The sequence below is a fragment of the Carassius carassius genome, chromosome 10 (genome assembly GCF_963082965.1).
Source record: "Carassius carassius chromosome 10, fCarCar2.1, whole genome shotgun sequence".
NCBI lineage: Eukaryota > Metazoa > Chordata > Actinopteri > Cypriniformes > Cyprinidae > Carassius > Carassius carassius.
In genome coordinates, this window is record NC_081764.1 from 14786149 (window position 1) to 14803719 (window position 17571).

At 36.3% G+C, this 17571-nt stretch overlaps 1 protein-coding gene across 1 annotated transcript in view; it reads right to left on the bottom strand.

Annotated features, from left to right (window-relative positions):
• Nucleotides 1–17571, bottom strand: part of LOC132151845 (tyrosine-protein kinase JAK1) — a 41800-nt gene that overhangs the window by 17524 nt on the left and 6705 nt on the right. The window contains exons 2-9 of the mRNA XM_059560271.1: nt 9860–10065; nt 6644–6767; nt 4816–4969; nt 4047–4210; nt 3025–3373; nt 2720–2896; nt 2110–2267; nt 1183–1297 (exon numbers count right to left, since the gene is read on the bottom strand). Coding sequence (XP_059416254.1) covers nt 1183–1297; nt 2110–2267; nt 2720–2896; nt 3025–3373; nt 4047–4210; nt 4816–4969; nt 6644–6767; nt 9860–10058 — 1440 coding nt within the window. The 5' untranslated portion in view covers nt 10059–10065. The remainder of the gene's footprint in view (nt 1–1182; nt 1298–2109; nt 2268–2719; nt 2897–3024; nt 3374–4046; nt 4211–4815; nt 4970–6643; nt 6768–9859; nt 10066–17571) is intronic.

Consider the following 17571-nt stretch of genomic DNA (forward strand, 5'->3'; position numbering starts at 1 on the left):
GTTTGTTAAAACTGCATATATTCATTCAACAAACACATACACATTATGCTGATCAATACAGTCCATCTTAGTTAAATTTACTCAATTCTATTTGTATAGCATGCTGAACAAGGGAGTTGTCACGGAAACTCTGACTCTGATCCAGTATGTATAACAGCCCCAATGTGGTTTGTGGTTCCGCTCTAGCTACTTATACAGTGTAATACAGTTCTCACATTAAATAATTACAGCCAAAGTAAATCTGAAAATGGATGAATTGTCCTGGTCTGATTTGGTCCAAAAAAAATGCTCGAAGCTACAAACACTAAAGCACGATCCCAATAGTTATTCATGGCTAACTTCTGAAAAGCATGCTGAATTTGCTGCAAAAATGTGGTGTTGCGATATTTAACAGAGAGGTGCATCTCAATAAATTAGAATGTCGTGGAAAAGTTCATATTTCAGTAATTCAACTCAAACTGTGAAACTTCAAAAATTGGTTTAATGACCATGGCGTTGGTGTGCTTGACTGGCCAATAAACTCACCAGTCCTGAACCCCATAGAGAATCTATTGGGCATTGTCAAGAGGAAAATGAGAAACAAGAGACCAAAAAATGCAAATGAGCTGAAGACCACTGTCAAAGAAACCTGGGCTTCCAGACCACTTCAGCAGTGCCACAAACTGATCACCTCCATGCCCCCTGCATTGAGGCAGTAATTAAAGCAAAAGGAGCCCCTACCAAGTATTGAGCACATGTACAGTTAATGAACATACTTTCCAGAAAGCCAACAATTCACTAATTTTTTCTCTTTCTTTTTTTTTTTTTGGTCTTATGAAGTATTCTAATTTGTTGAGACTTAAACTACTTCAGTCTGTGTGAATTTAATTTATTTAATTCACGAGTTTCACAATTTGAGTTGAATTACTGAAATAAATTAACTTTTCCATGACATTGTAATTTATTAAGATGCACCTGTATATCATATGAACACACAATCTGTCATGGTCAGGAAAAGTGTACAAGAGGAGCCAGATCTTTTTAATCTGCTGCAGAGAATACCACAAGGAAATCTGTTTCATTGTGCAATTCAAGACTAGTCCTGTCTAGGCAAGACAAACAGGACAAAGGGTTTCAGTTCTCAGCTTTTTGATTTCACAAAAATGTTCATCCCAACTACAAATTTGGTGCATGTATGTGTACCTCAATGCAGACAACAGTCATTATGATGTAGTTATAGTCTGTGCAGCTCCAGCGCAGGACGTAGGTTCCTTCTTCATTCCCCTCCTGACGGAGTTTATGAATAGCATACTCTGTGCTGTACAGAGACAATAGACAGAACTAGTCACAAAATGTCTTTCCTGAAGACAGCGGTTATAATCCAAACTAATATTAAAAAGCTACAGCATGAAAGGTCATATATTATTTTACCATGATTACAAGGTGTTCATGATTTCAAGGTCTTGTTAAGGTTGAGATTAACTGTTAGTTGTTCATGGTTGTCAAGCATCTATATTAACCACCATTTTCACTAAATCTAACTAAATGTATCTTGACTTCTTTGTCGAGCTGTATTATATTCTTGTTGCCACTGAATTATTCTTGTTTTTTTGATCCCTTAATCATACTTGTGTCATGGCTTTGCTTCTTGATACACAATTACATTCTTGAAAATCTAATACTCTTAAAAATGGGCATTTTGAAATACAGTACTGATTCTAAACTAGTAACACGTTAAAGTATCACATTACAGTGGTCATACATGTACTTGTATGTGTTTGCTGCTGTGATATTAACAGTGTGTGACTATTGTTAGATTGGGTCTTATGACTTATGTCCCTTCAGCATTTACACAACCATTAAAAATTTTGGGGTCAAGATATTTTTATTTTAATGAAAGAAGTCTCTTCTGATCACCAAGGTTACATTTATTTAGTAAATTAAAAGTCACAACTGATCAATTTAATTTATTTATGCATTAAGAATTAATTTCTTTCAAAAACAAAATCCTACTGACCCCAAAATTTGGAACTGTAGAGTATGAAGTGAAGATATTTCCTCAAACTATCTATCTGTTATAGATGAGCCTGATTGGACATCTATAAATAAAGTATGCTAATATAGTCATACCAGATAGGTCCATGACAGCCATTTTCTAAATTCTGGACCACTGATGAGGGTGCGACTTCAGTGCACAGGTAATGATGAGCATCTACAATCAATCTGAAGTAACCGTCCACCAGTGCAGCAAAGGACAGAGCAGCGTCACGATAAAAAAGATCCAACTCCTGAGGAGGAAAGAAGAAGAATACCTTTGTAGGAAAAGAACTATAAGATACATGTCGCTACAATCTACTTTATCCGATAAAATTTATTTGTATTCACATGAATTCTTAAGTCAAGCTGTTGATTTATGGATCATATGAGTATGAATCATAAATTTTTCATGAGGTATGGAAGTTTTACACCATATTCTGATCAGGTGGGGAGTTCCTAACTTGCCTCAACAACAATAAGCAACAACATATTTTGCTGATAACTAAACACTTCTACATTGTTAAAACCTGCGCATCATTAAATCATATTGATCCACACATCAGACTTCAAAGACCATTACATTAAATATCAAATATTCTCTGATTGGTTATGACTGCATCATATACAATAAGAATACATGTGCTGGAATAAAATAGTACCTGGTTAAGACACAATGCAGCAGAAATTGAACTGACAAAATTACCATGGTTTTATTGTCTTGTCTGTAAATGGTGGCACAAGACTCCTTAATGACGATGTGGGTGATTTCGAAAAAGTCAGAGAAAAGAGTCCATCCACTGTCTTTCTTTTTGTCATTCTTCTGCTTGTTGTCGGCCTTGTTCTTTTTAGATTTGGTTTTGTCTTTCACTATCAGAATATTCTATTCAAAAGGATTCAAGACAAAAAAAAGAACATTGGTAACAACCCTTGAATCAAATCCAGAATTGCTGATGAATTTGTAAGATATTACAAATCTGCAAGCTCACAAAATTAAAGTGCTAAACTCACCAGCACAGGCTTTCTCCTCCAGGAGATCCCAGTGGTTCCAGATACTTGCACTTCATAGCCCAGTCCGTCATCCCCCGAAGGAAGTGTGAGGGCCGGAGATCCCTCGCTCTCACCAGATACTTTCAGACTCTTGGGCTCAATGGTCTCCCGACCCAGGCCCTGGGTCAAAGTTTCTAGAGTGGAGAGATACTTGACCTTCAGGTCATAAAGGGTTATGTTGCTGTCCTGGATGGTCTTGCTATTGAACTCGTTGAGGAAATTCTTGAAAACGTTGTTGATACGTATACGTGTGAGGAAGTTACGCTGCTTAATGGTCCGGTTCAGACTGTCCGGAATGAATCGCTTGTAGCTACAGAGACAGAGAAGAAGGTTGACTAAAACTAATTGTTATTAAGGCAGAAAACCAATATGATACTTCCTTCTTACTACTCATCAATACATGCACCAATTTAAGTATTTATTACACTTCTCTCTGTAATATTTGAATCTGATTGGTCAATCACAGCATTCTTTAAAATATCTTTGCCTAATAATCTCTAAATATTGAAAACTTCTCAATATCATATACTATGCTACAAAATAAAACAATTTAAACTCAAATTGATTTCATTTATTTATTCTCATTTATGTCCTGATCATCCTGGCACAATTTAGTTTGTGATAATGATTGCTTGAATATACATTATCTTAAGTAATGCTACAATATGAAAATATGAAACTGCACTTTGTGTGCTCACTCAACAGCAACTCTACATGAGTGAATTGACAGTGAACAGATTCCATACACATCCTAAATTAGAAGTAAAACTTTGAAGTGACACATGAACATAGTATGAACATGACAATAATAAATGCTACTGTTAAAATACAAACATAATTGACCTCAGAATTCTGTAACTGACCAATCAAGCATTCCAAAGAGGTGTGTCATAAAAGAGGTTAACGGTAGGACGTGCCATTTAAATATGATCAATGTTTATCATTTTGCAGATGTCTTGTATAAAGAGGACTGTACGGGTCACCTGGTCTCAGCTCCAGCTCCTGATAAGGGCAGATCATTGCTCTTGGCATGATGGGTAATGGCCAAAACAGCCATTCCCAAACACTCATTCTCTATCTCATGAAACTCTGCCTCATTCTGGGGAGTGCGCACTGGAGCAAGTCCCCTCAGAAAGTCATACTGGCCCTAAAACATACCAAAACAGTCTTTAAGATTGCAGTATGTGCCAAGCAAAAAAGTTAACATTATAACACACACAAGTTATTAGACACTAGTGTACATACAGCCCCATAAATGTTTGAATAGGGGTGCGCGATAAATATGGTACGATAATTAATGCGCATCTCGTCAGTAAAGCCGGTTATCTAACTATCAGCGGTAAATTCCATCAGGTGAGTGATTTCATATAGAGCAGCTGTCACTTCACGGAGCCGTTGTTAACTGACTAGCTGCGCAAATAAACGACGATAATGAATGTGGATTTGCGCAGCTAGTCAGTTAACAACAGCTCTGTGTAGTAACAGCTGCTCTATGTGAAATCACACACCTGATGGAAATTTTGAATAAACAGCAGTGCTCCAAAAAAAATAAAAATAAAGACATTTAAATACATATCAGACTTCAAAGAAAACAACCAACAAGATAACAACAGATAACGCATAAGAGCGTATTTGAATAATCATCAAGCCACAAAGCTCCTGAACAAAACAGGCAATATTACTTTTGTTTAAAGTTGTCATAGAGATATGGACAACCATGTAAGTGATAACTCAGGTGTTTCCTGCACTCACCTGTGCAAACAGGTAGTCAAGAGATGCAGCATCCAGTAGAGGTGTCCCCTCAGGGCCTTTTGGAGAGACTGAAACCCCTTTCTGCTTGAAAAGTGAGTGTCTCCAAACTGGAGATTCTGTCTCACTAGTGCCATGCCAATTTGTAAAATAAAACCTGTGTAAACAAGTAAAATAAGTTGTCAAATGATTCATGGGTGTTTTTTCATTTCTTTGTTGTTGCTTGTTTGGTTTTGTTTTTTAATTTAACACACATTAACTTTTTCTCATTTTTATATGAAGATCAGTGTCAGGAAAGATGCATATACTAAATCCAATATGGAGATGTGTTGTGTGAAGAAAACAATGTTAAATAAAGGTAAATATCAGTGAACAATATTTGTCAAAGTATTCCAACAAAAAAAAAAAGGAAAACAAAATCTTATAATGTTTTATAAAGCAATATAGTATATACTGTAGTAGTTTAAGAAACATCTCAGTATGTCTGTCAGAAGTGAAATGAAGAACAACAAGTAGGCAAATATGCACAAGTGAGTGTATGTGCGCACACAAGCATATCAACATTATGAATATAGTCAAAAAAATCATGATGACAGAAACTGATAGCATATAAATACATACAGAACATTAAATAAAGGATCAGAACAAAGGCTTACATTATGTAAATATACTAGCATATGGTAAATAAGGTGCACAGGCTACACGCATTACCAAATCATGTGTCAATCAATAGAAAAAAAAACAACAACTACAACAACCCATTGCCACACGAGCAAGAGATCATTGTAAACAGGAAGCAGCATGAGTGAGAAAAGTGTGCTGTATGCCACAGAGGAAGAAAGGGTGTGCAAAGGTTGACCATAACCTGTTTGTGTGCACAACAGGAAAGCTTTACACAGGGAGACATCAATTCTGTACCCACCACTCGCTCTGAATACAGTAATTGAGTCTTATCTTAGTTTCACTGGTGAAAAGGGGAAATTCAGGGGATCCTACGTTTTACTTTGCAAGATTTACATTTTATTGAACAATGAAATGTTTTTTAGAATAGGAGCAGCTGAAACCATATCAGAGGATTTGTTTCTTTTTTTCTTTTTTTATTATTATTGTTTTGTCCTAAAAGGAGATTGTAACAGATTCTTTTGTAATAGGTGTGCCACAGGGCTCTGTAATGAGTTCATATGCATTTCTAGAATTTGAATCAAACTAAAGGGTAATGGATGATATTAACAGAACTCCGACATAAAACAATAAACTTCACCAAACCAATGAATAAATACCCAGGTTATTTTTTAATTAAAAAGAGAAAAATTTTAAAATTGTATTAAATTATAACGTATTATAACTATTATTATTATTATTATTATAAGATATAATAATAATAATAATAATAATTAAATATTAATTATAAATATTACTTATTACAAAATACAAAAGATTTTCTTATTACATTAATGAAAAAATGGTGGTGAAAATGTTCTTAATCATCATTAAAATAATGCCACACAATGCCAAAAATCTTAATAGCCCTAAAACTGAGCTGTTACGTTTGTAGTCCAAAAACTTTCAAGAGAATTAGAATGTTGTAAGCCCTAGGTTCTGTCTGGAATTTATGTTTTTTTTTTTTAACATAATTATTATTAATATTTTATGTAATGATAGATGTGCTATAGAAATCTAATGCAACAAAGATACTACATTGGAACACACCATTAGTTGCAATGTTTTTAAAGCACACTATCATTTCAAATTTCATGTTCCATGTTTTACACTTGTTTTCAAACAAGAAAGTCTGATCAAATAATTTTGGCATTCAGTTGTGACCACTCACCTCATACGGTAATGAAGTTTGATGTTGGTCTCCTCCGTGATCTTGAACACATGATTGGGAGCATACCAGAGATCCTGGCTCTCTTCATACAATGCAAAGAGGTTGTGGCACAAAGGTGAGATGTCTGGGGGAAAAAAAATTTCACAATTAGAGCCTGATTCAAACGGTTACTTTACACCTGCCATTCTTATAGTTCTCACCAGCGAATAACCTTATGAGATGATGCCAGTCAGATGATGCAAGAAAAAACAGTCACGGCTAGATGGTTGTTTATGAGAAAAAGTTTACTTCGCAAACGTATTTGGCAACATTTGAAACATGACACAAAAGTGCATCAAAGGTTTGCACATCTCCTGTGCAAAATCAAAAAGATAAAGTACATTTTGTATTAGTTTGAACTAAAGTCCTTGATGAAAACAGATTGCAAAGCTTGAGCAATTGTGAAACTGTGTAATTTGTCATTTTAATATTATTGTTTGAATTCATTTTTATTTATGCTTTCATTTTTATTAATTATTTTATTCATTTTTTTAATATTTTATTTTACATTTTTAGCATGAAACAAGGAGTATGAACAAAACAACTACAACAACAATAGATTAATAAATAAACAATATGAAACATAAAATAAAAAATAAAAACAGTGTGGCAATGTTTTGATTTATTTTTTATTTTAGCTTCAGTTATTCACTTACAGTGAATTCAATGTATACATTTGTTCCCTGGGAGTTGAACCCACAACCTTGGTGTGGTTAGTACCATATTCTAACAGCTGGACTAGTAAACAAAAAAAATACTTAACCTTTGAAGTAAAACCAGTGGCTAACCACTGGGTGTGAAAAAAACTGTGTGAAACAAACACCATCATAGTTCCTCTCAAGCAGCTGCCTTCTTGTCTAATATAAACTTCCCTTTCCTCTAACACTGTCCAAGCCAGCTTTTGTCTTTGGCCCGCAACTTTGAGGAAATTCTGAACTTGATATTTAAACCCAGCAGCCATTTTGTGGCTGAATATTGATCAAGAGCAAAATAGACAGATATGCTGTTACATTGGGAGAAGAAAAGGGGCGGACAGGGACAGTTAGTCGCAGTGCTTCTCATCCTAAAGTCAATGTCTTGTCAAAATCCACCCATGTCACATGATGATACCAACAGTAAAAACCCTTTAAGTTCCTCTTTTGTGTTCTGTGAAACACTGACGGTACAAAAGCACCATTCTTCAATCACACAATCAAAATATGAAAGCGAATGCACAAAAAGAAATCCCTTTTTATACGCGAATTAACTTTGATCTGTAAAAACTAGAGGCACAACACACTGGCATATTGCACCTGTCAAACACCATCAATACTGTTGACGGTGTCCTTTATCAGTAGGCTTTATATTTATGCTCAACATGAAGTATAGATATTGTTGTAGTGAAGACAAGAGCCTGGTCTGTCGGCGCCTCGGCGGTCTCCCTCTTTGTCACCTGCAGTAGCAGCAGCGCGTCAGCGCCGCGTCAGGCACCATTCTGGTGTGTAAAGACACAGAAAATGCGAAGCAGGTGTCACGCAACTGACAAAGAGCAGAAACGCCACGCTCACGCCACAGTGTGTCACCGGCCTTTAGAATCAGCTGCAGGGCGGGATTTGCGCTGAACGCGAAGACTTCCGCCACTTAATATGTTCGTTTGGAAACACGAAAATGTATATGTTCCGCAAACAAAATATTGCATTCGGTCATTCTGTACACACGTGCACCGTACCGAAAGCCCTGTACCGAAACGGTCCGGTACGAATACACGTACCGCTACACCCCTAATATCTAATCATTTTTGTAATACATTTTCATTTTGCAACTTATAAAGCGTTAAAATTAGTATTCATTTTACATATTAAAACTAGTGTGTGAAATGGCAAATGAAAATTATGTAATTTCATTTTCATTTTGCACCAAACGTTGCACAAATGTATTGGAAAAATGTAAATGTAAATACAGAAATGCATTGCCATTTTACATATTGCATTGTCATTTTGCATATTACATTCCAAATTGAATACTGCTACCCAAATGCTTCCATAGTGTAAAAGGTAGGGGATGATGCCCCCTTTCTAGAATAATGTGTTTTTACATTTAAATTGTAACATAAATGATCATGTTTATGATTCTCATTTCTTTATCACAAAACACTAAAACTGGCACCATTCTGGAGAGAAATTGGCTCTTTTAAATCTTTCATTTTAACCCATTTCATGGTGTGTGATGAACTCTCATATGAGTTTCTAATGATTTTGTATTCTTTGCATTGTTCTAAACATTAATATTTTATCTGCAACAATAGCATGCTCTGGTTCAGTGGTCTTACACCTGATCTTTAATCTATCTTCAAACATTATAGGATTATACCGAGAATAACCCTTTCAACTTATCATAAGTTTTCCAGCCTTGTTTTGATGCATTTTAAAGAGTTGGCAGTGAAATCAAAACTGCTGGATGATAGATATTCCTCATTCTTTCTGACAAAAAACTGAAGTTAATGTGAATTACTTCCGTGGCCCAATGGTTAGTGAGTCGGACTCACAATCGAAAGGTTGTGAGTTCGAGTCTCGGGCCGGCAGGAATTGTAGGTGGGGGCATGTACAGTGCATGTACAGTGCTCTCTCAACCTTCAATACCACGACTGAGGTGTCCTTGAGCAAGGCACTGAACCCCCAGCTGCTCCCCGGGCGCCGCAGCATAAATGGCTGCCCACTGCTCCGGGTGTGTGTTCACAGTGTGTGTGTGTGTTCACTGCTGTGTATGTGCACTTTGGATGGGTTAAAAGCAGAGCACAAATTCCGAGTATGGGTTACCATACTTGGCTGTATGTCACGTCACTTTTTTTATTTTTTATTATTATTATAAGGGGGTAGAATCTGCAGCTCAGTACTCACTACTCATGAGTGCTTTTATATAAGCTAGTCTTTTACACTTACGCTAGTCTGTACTTTTTACTCTACTCACCTAAATTTATTTTGAATGTAAGGGTACTTTTACTTGAGTATATTTTTTCAGAACTCTTTTCACCACTGCTCATATTTTGCTTTGACAAATATTCCTATCCAAACAGTTATGATGAAATGATGCATCACTGCTAAGAAAACAGATCATCATGACCACACTCTATGTCCTCCGAGATGCATTAGACGGTGCAATATTTTAGCATTCTAAATAGGTTGCCATCCAAAAACTTACGGCATCTCTTTGCAGCCTCCACGCACAGTTCTTCCGCAGTGTGACAGTCTTTGAAGTACTCGAGCTGGTGTGTTTCAGGCAGGTAGAAGTGGATTTCCAGTCCTTTCATGACAGTCAGAACAGTCATCTCTGCCTTCCTCTGTTTTTTCATCTTCCCACACAGTTGCCTGCCCAGCTCCATGACTGCTAGTTCTGGCATCCAGACACTGCAAGATAAACAGAGGTAACAGAGATTTATTGATAAACTGTGGGTCCCTGCTTTGATGAGCAATGGTTTACTGCTTGTGAAATAACATACCATTTCCAGTAGTTCATACATGAATGAACCATAAAATTTCACGCTAGTGTTTAAGCAGTAAGTCAGGCAATACAGGGTTGTCATAATATTTTATGACATTATTATAATATAAATTTTGACAATCATTATAGTCATAATAATTATTAATATATAATATAATAACACAACAACCGTATAATGATAAAAATCCACCCACTCCTTTTTTTTTATCACCATAAATAATAAGCAGTGTCTCCCAATGACCTGTTTTCAGCATTGCTGCTAATGTGATGTCACATTAGCCACAGGCCCCACCCACGAAAGTTGACAGACACTGCCATTTTAACATAGAACCACCCTGAGTGAGTTCACAGCGAGTTGTACACAATCCGCCATTGCTGCACTGATGAGAATGTCTCCCAAGCATTTTGTGTGTTCTGTAGCTGGATGTATGAATCCACATAGCTCTCCCCATTTACTCCTGAAATCTGACCCGCTGAAGATGAGGTGGATTAATTGTGTTTTTGAAGAAAATGCTCCCTCAACTCCGAAATTTCTTTATATCTGAATCAATAATTTTACAACGGACTGCTTTGAGGATGAGGGTCAGTATATAGCAAGTTTTGCACAAAAGTTGCTCCTGAAGGATGGAGCAGTGCCAACTGTTCATGATACACATCCAGAAGTAGTAAGTATTACGCATTAGTTTTCCAAATTGCCTTTTTGAAAGAGCTTCTTGGCACTTTGTGAGGCTAATGTTGCTAAAGCTACCACTGTCTGTCTGTTTTCACTGATGCTACCTTCACGTGCTACCTGAATGATCGGATATAGGAAAGTGGGAGTTAAAATTGCGTACGAAAGCACTGAAAACATGTAAAGTCAATAGTCGAGCTCATAATCACAAGTGGGGCTTATAAAGTTTGTAATAGCATGCGATGGCACCATTAGTTTTTTTTTTTTTAATCGCACTGTGCTCCCATCTGTGTGATTCATAAAAGTGAGTTTTTTATGCATAGTACAATCACATGACTGACTTTTAAACCGAGTGCATTTTCTGTAAAGATAACCGGCTTGTACTAATAGTGGAGTGTTTATTTGCAAAGGCTAGCACCAGTATTGCTGGAGCTTGAGCTCTTCAAGCTCGGCCCCCTTTCCCAGAGCGCCAACTCATTTGCATTTAAATGGAAAGACACTGGAATGGTACGTTTTGGCTCTTACCCTAAAAGTGGCAATTTTAACAAGCTATAAAAAAATTATCTGTAAGGTATTTTGAGTTAAAACTTCATATAGGCCTACACACTCTGGCAACATCAGAGTCTTATTTTACATCTTGTGAAAAGGGGCATAACAGGTCCTATTTAATACGGAATTTTAATATCCATGTAAACAATGAAAAACATGCATTGGGATCAGCATTTATAGAGATTCTAAACTCTAGAATTGATGTCAATGGCATTGAAATTCTGCAGCAGAGCAATTATATCTCAGCTAAATATCTAGACTTGTGTATACTCCATAAAGCTGCAAATTCAATTCCTTGTTACTAGAGCTGAAACAACTAATCGATTTAATCGATTAAAATCGATTATTAAAATAGTTGTCAACTAATTTAGTCATCGATTAGTTGCTAAACAACTTTTATTTGCCATAAGCGGCTCATTTTGTGCATATTTTAAATCCGATGACCAAAGTGTGGCAGTAATGAGCCACCTGAGGTTTTACTCAGCCAGTACAGCAGGAGAAGTAGCGAATAGCCAATAGCTGGCCTCGTTTTATGTCACGTGTTTCCCGAACTGCGTCTGCAGCAGCGAGATAGTGGAGACAGACGGCAGTGGAGTAAGCTTGAGAAAGAAAAAGAAAAAAGCGGAAGATAAAACTAATCGAACGAAGTCATCCAAGGTGTGGGAGAACTTTACTTTGAGCCTTCAAAAAAAGAAGAGTAACCTGTAAACTCTGCACTACTGAACTGTTTAAGACTTTTATTTGTGCAGATTCTCCAGTACAATGTTGTTTGCAAATGTTTAGTCGTAAAAGCTAATAACATTGCTTTTTAACATTTAAAGATTTACAAACATGTTCTGTGATCAGTTTGTCATTTACCAGTTCATAATTCAGTCTTGCAGCCTAATTATGACTGAATGAGAGAGGTAAATGTTTAAATGTATGCACTTTTTTTAAGTATTCACTAGGGCTGGGACAACGCGTCGAGGTCATCGATGACGTCGACGCAAAAAATACGTCGACGCAAAATATGCGCATCGATTCGTCGACCTGTTTTTATTTCTCTAAAAAATAAAAACGTTTGCAAAACGTTTACCTTATGTGCGCTGAATATACGCGATGGCCGGATCAATATTCTGTCCAACGTTATATAACCAATCCAGGGGTTTTTCTGCATTGGTCTTTCTTTTTGGCGGCTGTCAAAGCCTTATTTGATCCGTGAGTGACAGTGACAGGGCGCGTACAAGAGAGAGCCCCGGCTGCGCGCGCACTCACAGTCTTCAAACAACACGAGCGCTTCTTGCTCTCTCTCTCCCTCTTTCTCTCGCTCCATCGTGCATATTAACCAAAATCATTAAACACGATAGAAAAAGGGCGAAACACCCAAGTTTCACGCGCGCTCGCGCACTCACAGTCTTCAAACTACATGAGCGCTGTCTTGCTCTCGCTCTCTCTCTCTCGCTCCATCGTGCATATTAACCAAAATCATTAGACACGATAGAAAAAGGGCGAAACACCCAAGTTTCACGCGCGCTCGCGCACTCACAGTCTTCAAACTACATGAGCGCTGTCTTGCTCTCGCTCTCTCTCTCTCGCTCCATCGTGCATATTAACCAAAATCATTAGACACGATAGAAAAAGGGCGGAACGCCAAAGTTTCACGTGGAGCATTCGGAGATTTTTTTTTTCTACATGACAGGCTGCTGGCTTCCAGTGTTAATTTTTATTTTTTATTTTTTGGAAAAGCAATCTCTGTATTAGCTTAAAGCCCTAAAGTTTACATTGGTTACTGTATTCTTTCAATTGCTCTAAACAAGTATTTTGGGTGAACTTTTTTATTGAATGCTAGACATCAAGTTGTTGTTATTTTCATCTGAACTTTTTTTCAGTAAGCTAGATCCTATGTGTTCAGTAAGCTTGTTTCAGTAAGCTATGTGTTTTCAAGGCTTCAAGGTTTTATTGAATGCTATCTCTATACAAGTGCAAAGTAATGCATTCTTAGTCAGTCTTTTATTTTGTAATTTTAAGAGAAATAAAGATATATTGCAATGTTAAGGAATTCATGTTTTTTTCATTCAGATATGTAAATCAACATGTATAAATTGTTAGTAGTCAATTAATGGGGAGATAAGCGAAATCGAATCGGTCTGGAAAAATTAATCGTTAGATTAATCGATGCACCGAAAAAAAAAAATAATCGCTAGATTAATCGTTTAAAAAATAATCGTTTATCCCAGCCCTAGTATTCACTGCTCTTTTTCACACAGCAGGTTTTTTGTGTGTCAATTTTTTTTTTCTTTTTCTGGACCACCTTCTGATGGATTTTACTTTAAAATGTGAGTTCCATTCAGGTTTCATGCCATTGGCACTTTATTCGAATGATTGTTTACAATTTCACAGCATAAGCTATAAAGCTGTTTCCCAGGTATAAGTTGTGTGTTTACAGGAAAAAAATAAAATAAAATGCAATGTACTGCAATCTTATTCTGTTTTATTCTTATTCTTCGTGAAAATATTTTCTCAAAGATTCCTTAATAAGCTTTGTCCGGGATGTTAAACTACTTTAGGAGCCCTAAGGACTGCCATGGTGAAAACATTATTTGAAATCTCCTAGTGAAATTTGCTAGAGTATGGGTCAGTGTTTTGATTGCAGAAGAGTTTGACAAAGGATTACTAACACATAATAAAACACAACTCCAGGTATATTTTTGATGAGGATATGACAATGCAAAATGGTTAAAATCTCTAAAAGTCTATGTTGAATGATAAAGACCCTTTGTTAATAATTTAATTGGAAAAAATGGGCAAAACTGAAATATAAGTACATAAAGATTAATCGATTAATCGTAAAAATCGTTATCAAAATAATCGTTAGTTGCAGCCCTACTTGTTACAAATATGTTTGAACCATCACTTCTATAACAAAACACTTATTTGCTGGAGCCTGGAATTGAACTGCTGGTTTCATTTAGCCAGAGGAGAACTGGCCCTTTGACTGAGCCTGGTTTCTCCAAAGGTTTTTTCTCCATTTGGTCACCGATGGAGTTTTGGTTCCTTGCCGCTGTCGCCTCTGGCTTGTTTAGTTGGGGACAATTAATTTACAGCAATATCATTGACTTGATTGCAAATGATTACACAGATAGTATTAAACTGAACTGAGCTGCATGAGAACATCACTGAATTCAATGATGATTTGCCTTTAACTGTCATTTTGCATTATTGACACACTCTTTTCCTAATTAATGTTGTTTAGTTATTTTGACACAATCTTTTTTTCTTTTAAGTGCTATATGAATAAAAGTGATTTGACTTGACAATAATCTTCCCAAATCCCGATTTGTCTCAATGACTCATATCCAAAAATATGCATTTCAATTAACTCAGAAAGAAAATGGATTGTATAACAGAAACAATTGCCCCTTTTCTTTTCTAGCACTTTAGACACGGTTTATGCTCCTTTACCCTACCCACACTCGTGCTCTAAAGAGAGCAGCCCGGAAAATGGAGTGCAGCTAGAAGAAAACAAAACTAGAGGTATTTCATATTGCATGAAGGGAAAGTACTTATACATATAAAAAATCCTTAAAAACTGCAAGATCTGCTTACTTTTCATCTCTTTTAGAAGAACACACAACAGCAATAACTTTATGAACTTCTTTACTTCCAAGATCAGTATAATAATTTACAGTTACAGTATTGCATCAGACAGTTCACTATAGATTCCCTAAGGAACAATTACACTCATTCTCTGCTATAGGACAGGAAGAACTGTATAAACTTATTAAATCATCTAAACCAATAACATCAGGGATCAAAAATTGCTAGCATGACATCTTGGGGATATTGTGTTTTCCAAACACAATAAACATTTTGTTTAAATCACTGCCCTTGAATCGTGATATAAAATTACTACCTTGATTTGCGTTGTTCACTCACTTGTGGTGAAACAGATTGTAGTTGATCGTTTGCACTTGTTTCTAAGTCTTGCCAACTTAAACATTCAAGTGTTTAAAACATTTATGCGCATTCGGAACTAAAAGACAATGCGTGTACATAGAATTGATTCCTTTTTCGTATATCCTTGCTTCTTAATGAACACATACACACAAAATTATCTCAAAATAATTGTCTCTGCAAGTATTTTCATAAACAGTCTTAAGTTGTTATGTTATGTCTTAGGTGAATGTATACAGTGGAGAAAGAAATCTCCTGTGCATCATTATATTGGATCCGAGCATTAGGTCTTAAAGGGGCAGCAGCCTATAAATACCAGCTGTTCCATTAGTGCCACTTGCGAGTGACATCTGCCTCTCCTTCACAAAGCTATAATCAGACCATTCTGTTTTTGCTAAAAAAAAAAAATAATATTATACAATCCAAATAACATGTCTTGACCAAGACGCCCATTTTGGCTGTTCACATGTTTAACTGCTCTTCATCGAGCAGTATCTTAAGTATGCATGTGAGCATTTGAAAGCAGCCATCTGTCCGTCAGCCAGTACTCTGCACTACTAATATTTTAGAAAGGCAGTGTCATTATTATTGTAACTGACAAACTGGACTGGAGGGTGTTGAACTCAAATCTTGGGACCATATACTGTAAAAAAGATGGATGATGCCTCTTCCTTTCACTATAGAAAAGTGAAGCCAAAATATCTCAGTATGGGTGCTGTCATCTTGCAAAAATGACATCATTTGGAGCCAGAGTCTGCACAGTAGTGATTCATTTGGAGCATGAGTCTGTGCAGTAGTGCTTCCCAAATTCCCACAGACCCAATCGCAAGATCGCAATTATGACACCCCAACCCGTTTTTTAATAGCAATCAAATAACTAACTAAAACCAAACTTATAAGAAAAAATATATATATTGAAGATACATCAGATTGATAAGAACTACCTAAAATGACAGAAACCACCTTTAAAAAAAATTATTTTGAAGTGTAATTCGATTTTTAGGATTGACTAACAGCTGACTTCAGATGAAAACGTAATGTAGTAGACAACAACAGATGATGACACACACAAGTGAGTAACAGCAGTATACCAACAATGATTAAAAAAAGAGAGACAAATATAGGGAAAGGGGAAACCATTTCTGAGCCCATTGTAACCAAACAATCAGATATTTGGAATACCCATACCTGGTCAACCCGGTTCTTGATGCGCTATCCAAAAGGTGCGCAGATGCGCTCTCTTCATAAAAACACTGAGACATGACGACATCTAAAGAAGGAAACACACCAAACTACCAAAACACTTTAAAGACAGACGGCTAGGTCAAATGAAAGAGTTCAAGTAGGTAGGTTTCATAGTGTTTCCCATACATTGGGAAATATAAAACTACCGCTACAAACAAAAAGCTTTGACTTCGTTGAATAAACATGAGCACTGCACGTGTGAAAGTCAAAACCGGGATTTAAATAAACGCTGTTACTGGAGTAGTTAATCGTTAGTATAAGCGCGGCTAATGCCAATATAATGAGCATTAGAATTAAGTTTCTTTATTAACTATTTAATGCTCCTATAACTTACATTAGGGTAAAAAAATGGAAATGATTCTATTTACTATTTTTACATGCTAGAGGCTTTTAAATGAATTGTGAATCTAAAATGTGTGTTAGAGAATGTACAAATGGTTAACATGATTATGTTTTTTTGTTTTGTTTTTTTAGCTAGCTGTTATTCTTGGCTTTAAAATTCCAAAGCCCTTTAGAATTAAATATGTACACAGTTTGGATGAAATTAATGTATAGTCCAGCATAGGTACTGTGACAACACTAGTAAGAAGCCATATCTCACAGAAGGATTTATTTCAAACACTCGACTGACGTTATGAAGTGAGTTTGGAGTAAAAAACATGTTATTAAATGTGGTATTTTCACGTGCTCTCAGATGGAGCAGCATTTGCTACACAGAGCCGTAGTTCACTGAGAAGATACGCAAACAGCTGTCATTATCGCGAATGATTTCATAAATTTCATAATCCTACAATTAAATCGTCTGTGATTATGAACATGATTTTCCATAGCTTGTCAGTGAACTACAGCTCTGTGTAGTAAATGCTGCTCCACCTGAAAGTAGGTGATGGAGATTTACTGCTAATCACAGAACCAGCTTTACTGACCAAATGTGCATGACAATCGTGACTAATTTCATTCGCTTTCAAGCCCCTTTCACACTGCACGTTGGTCCTGGAAAATTGCCAAAACACTG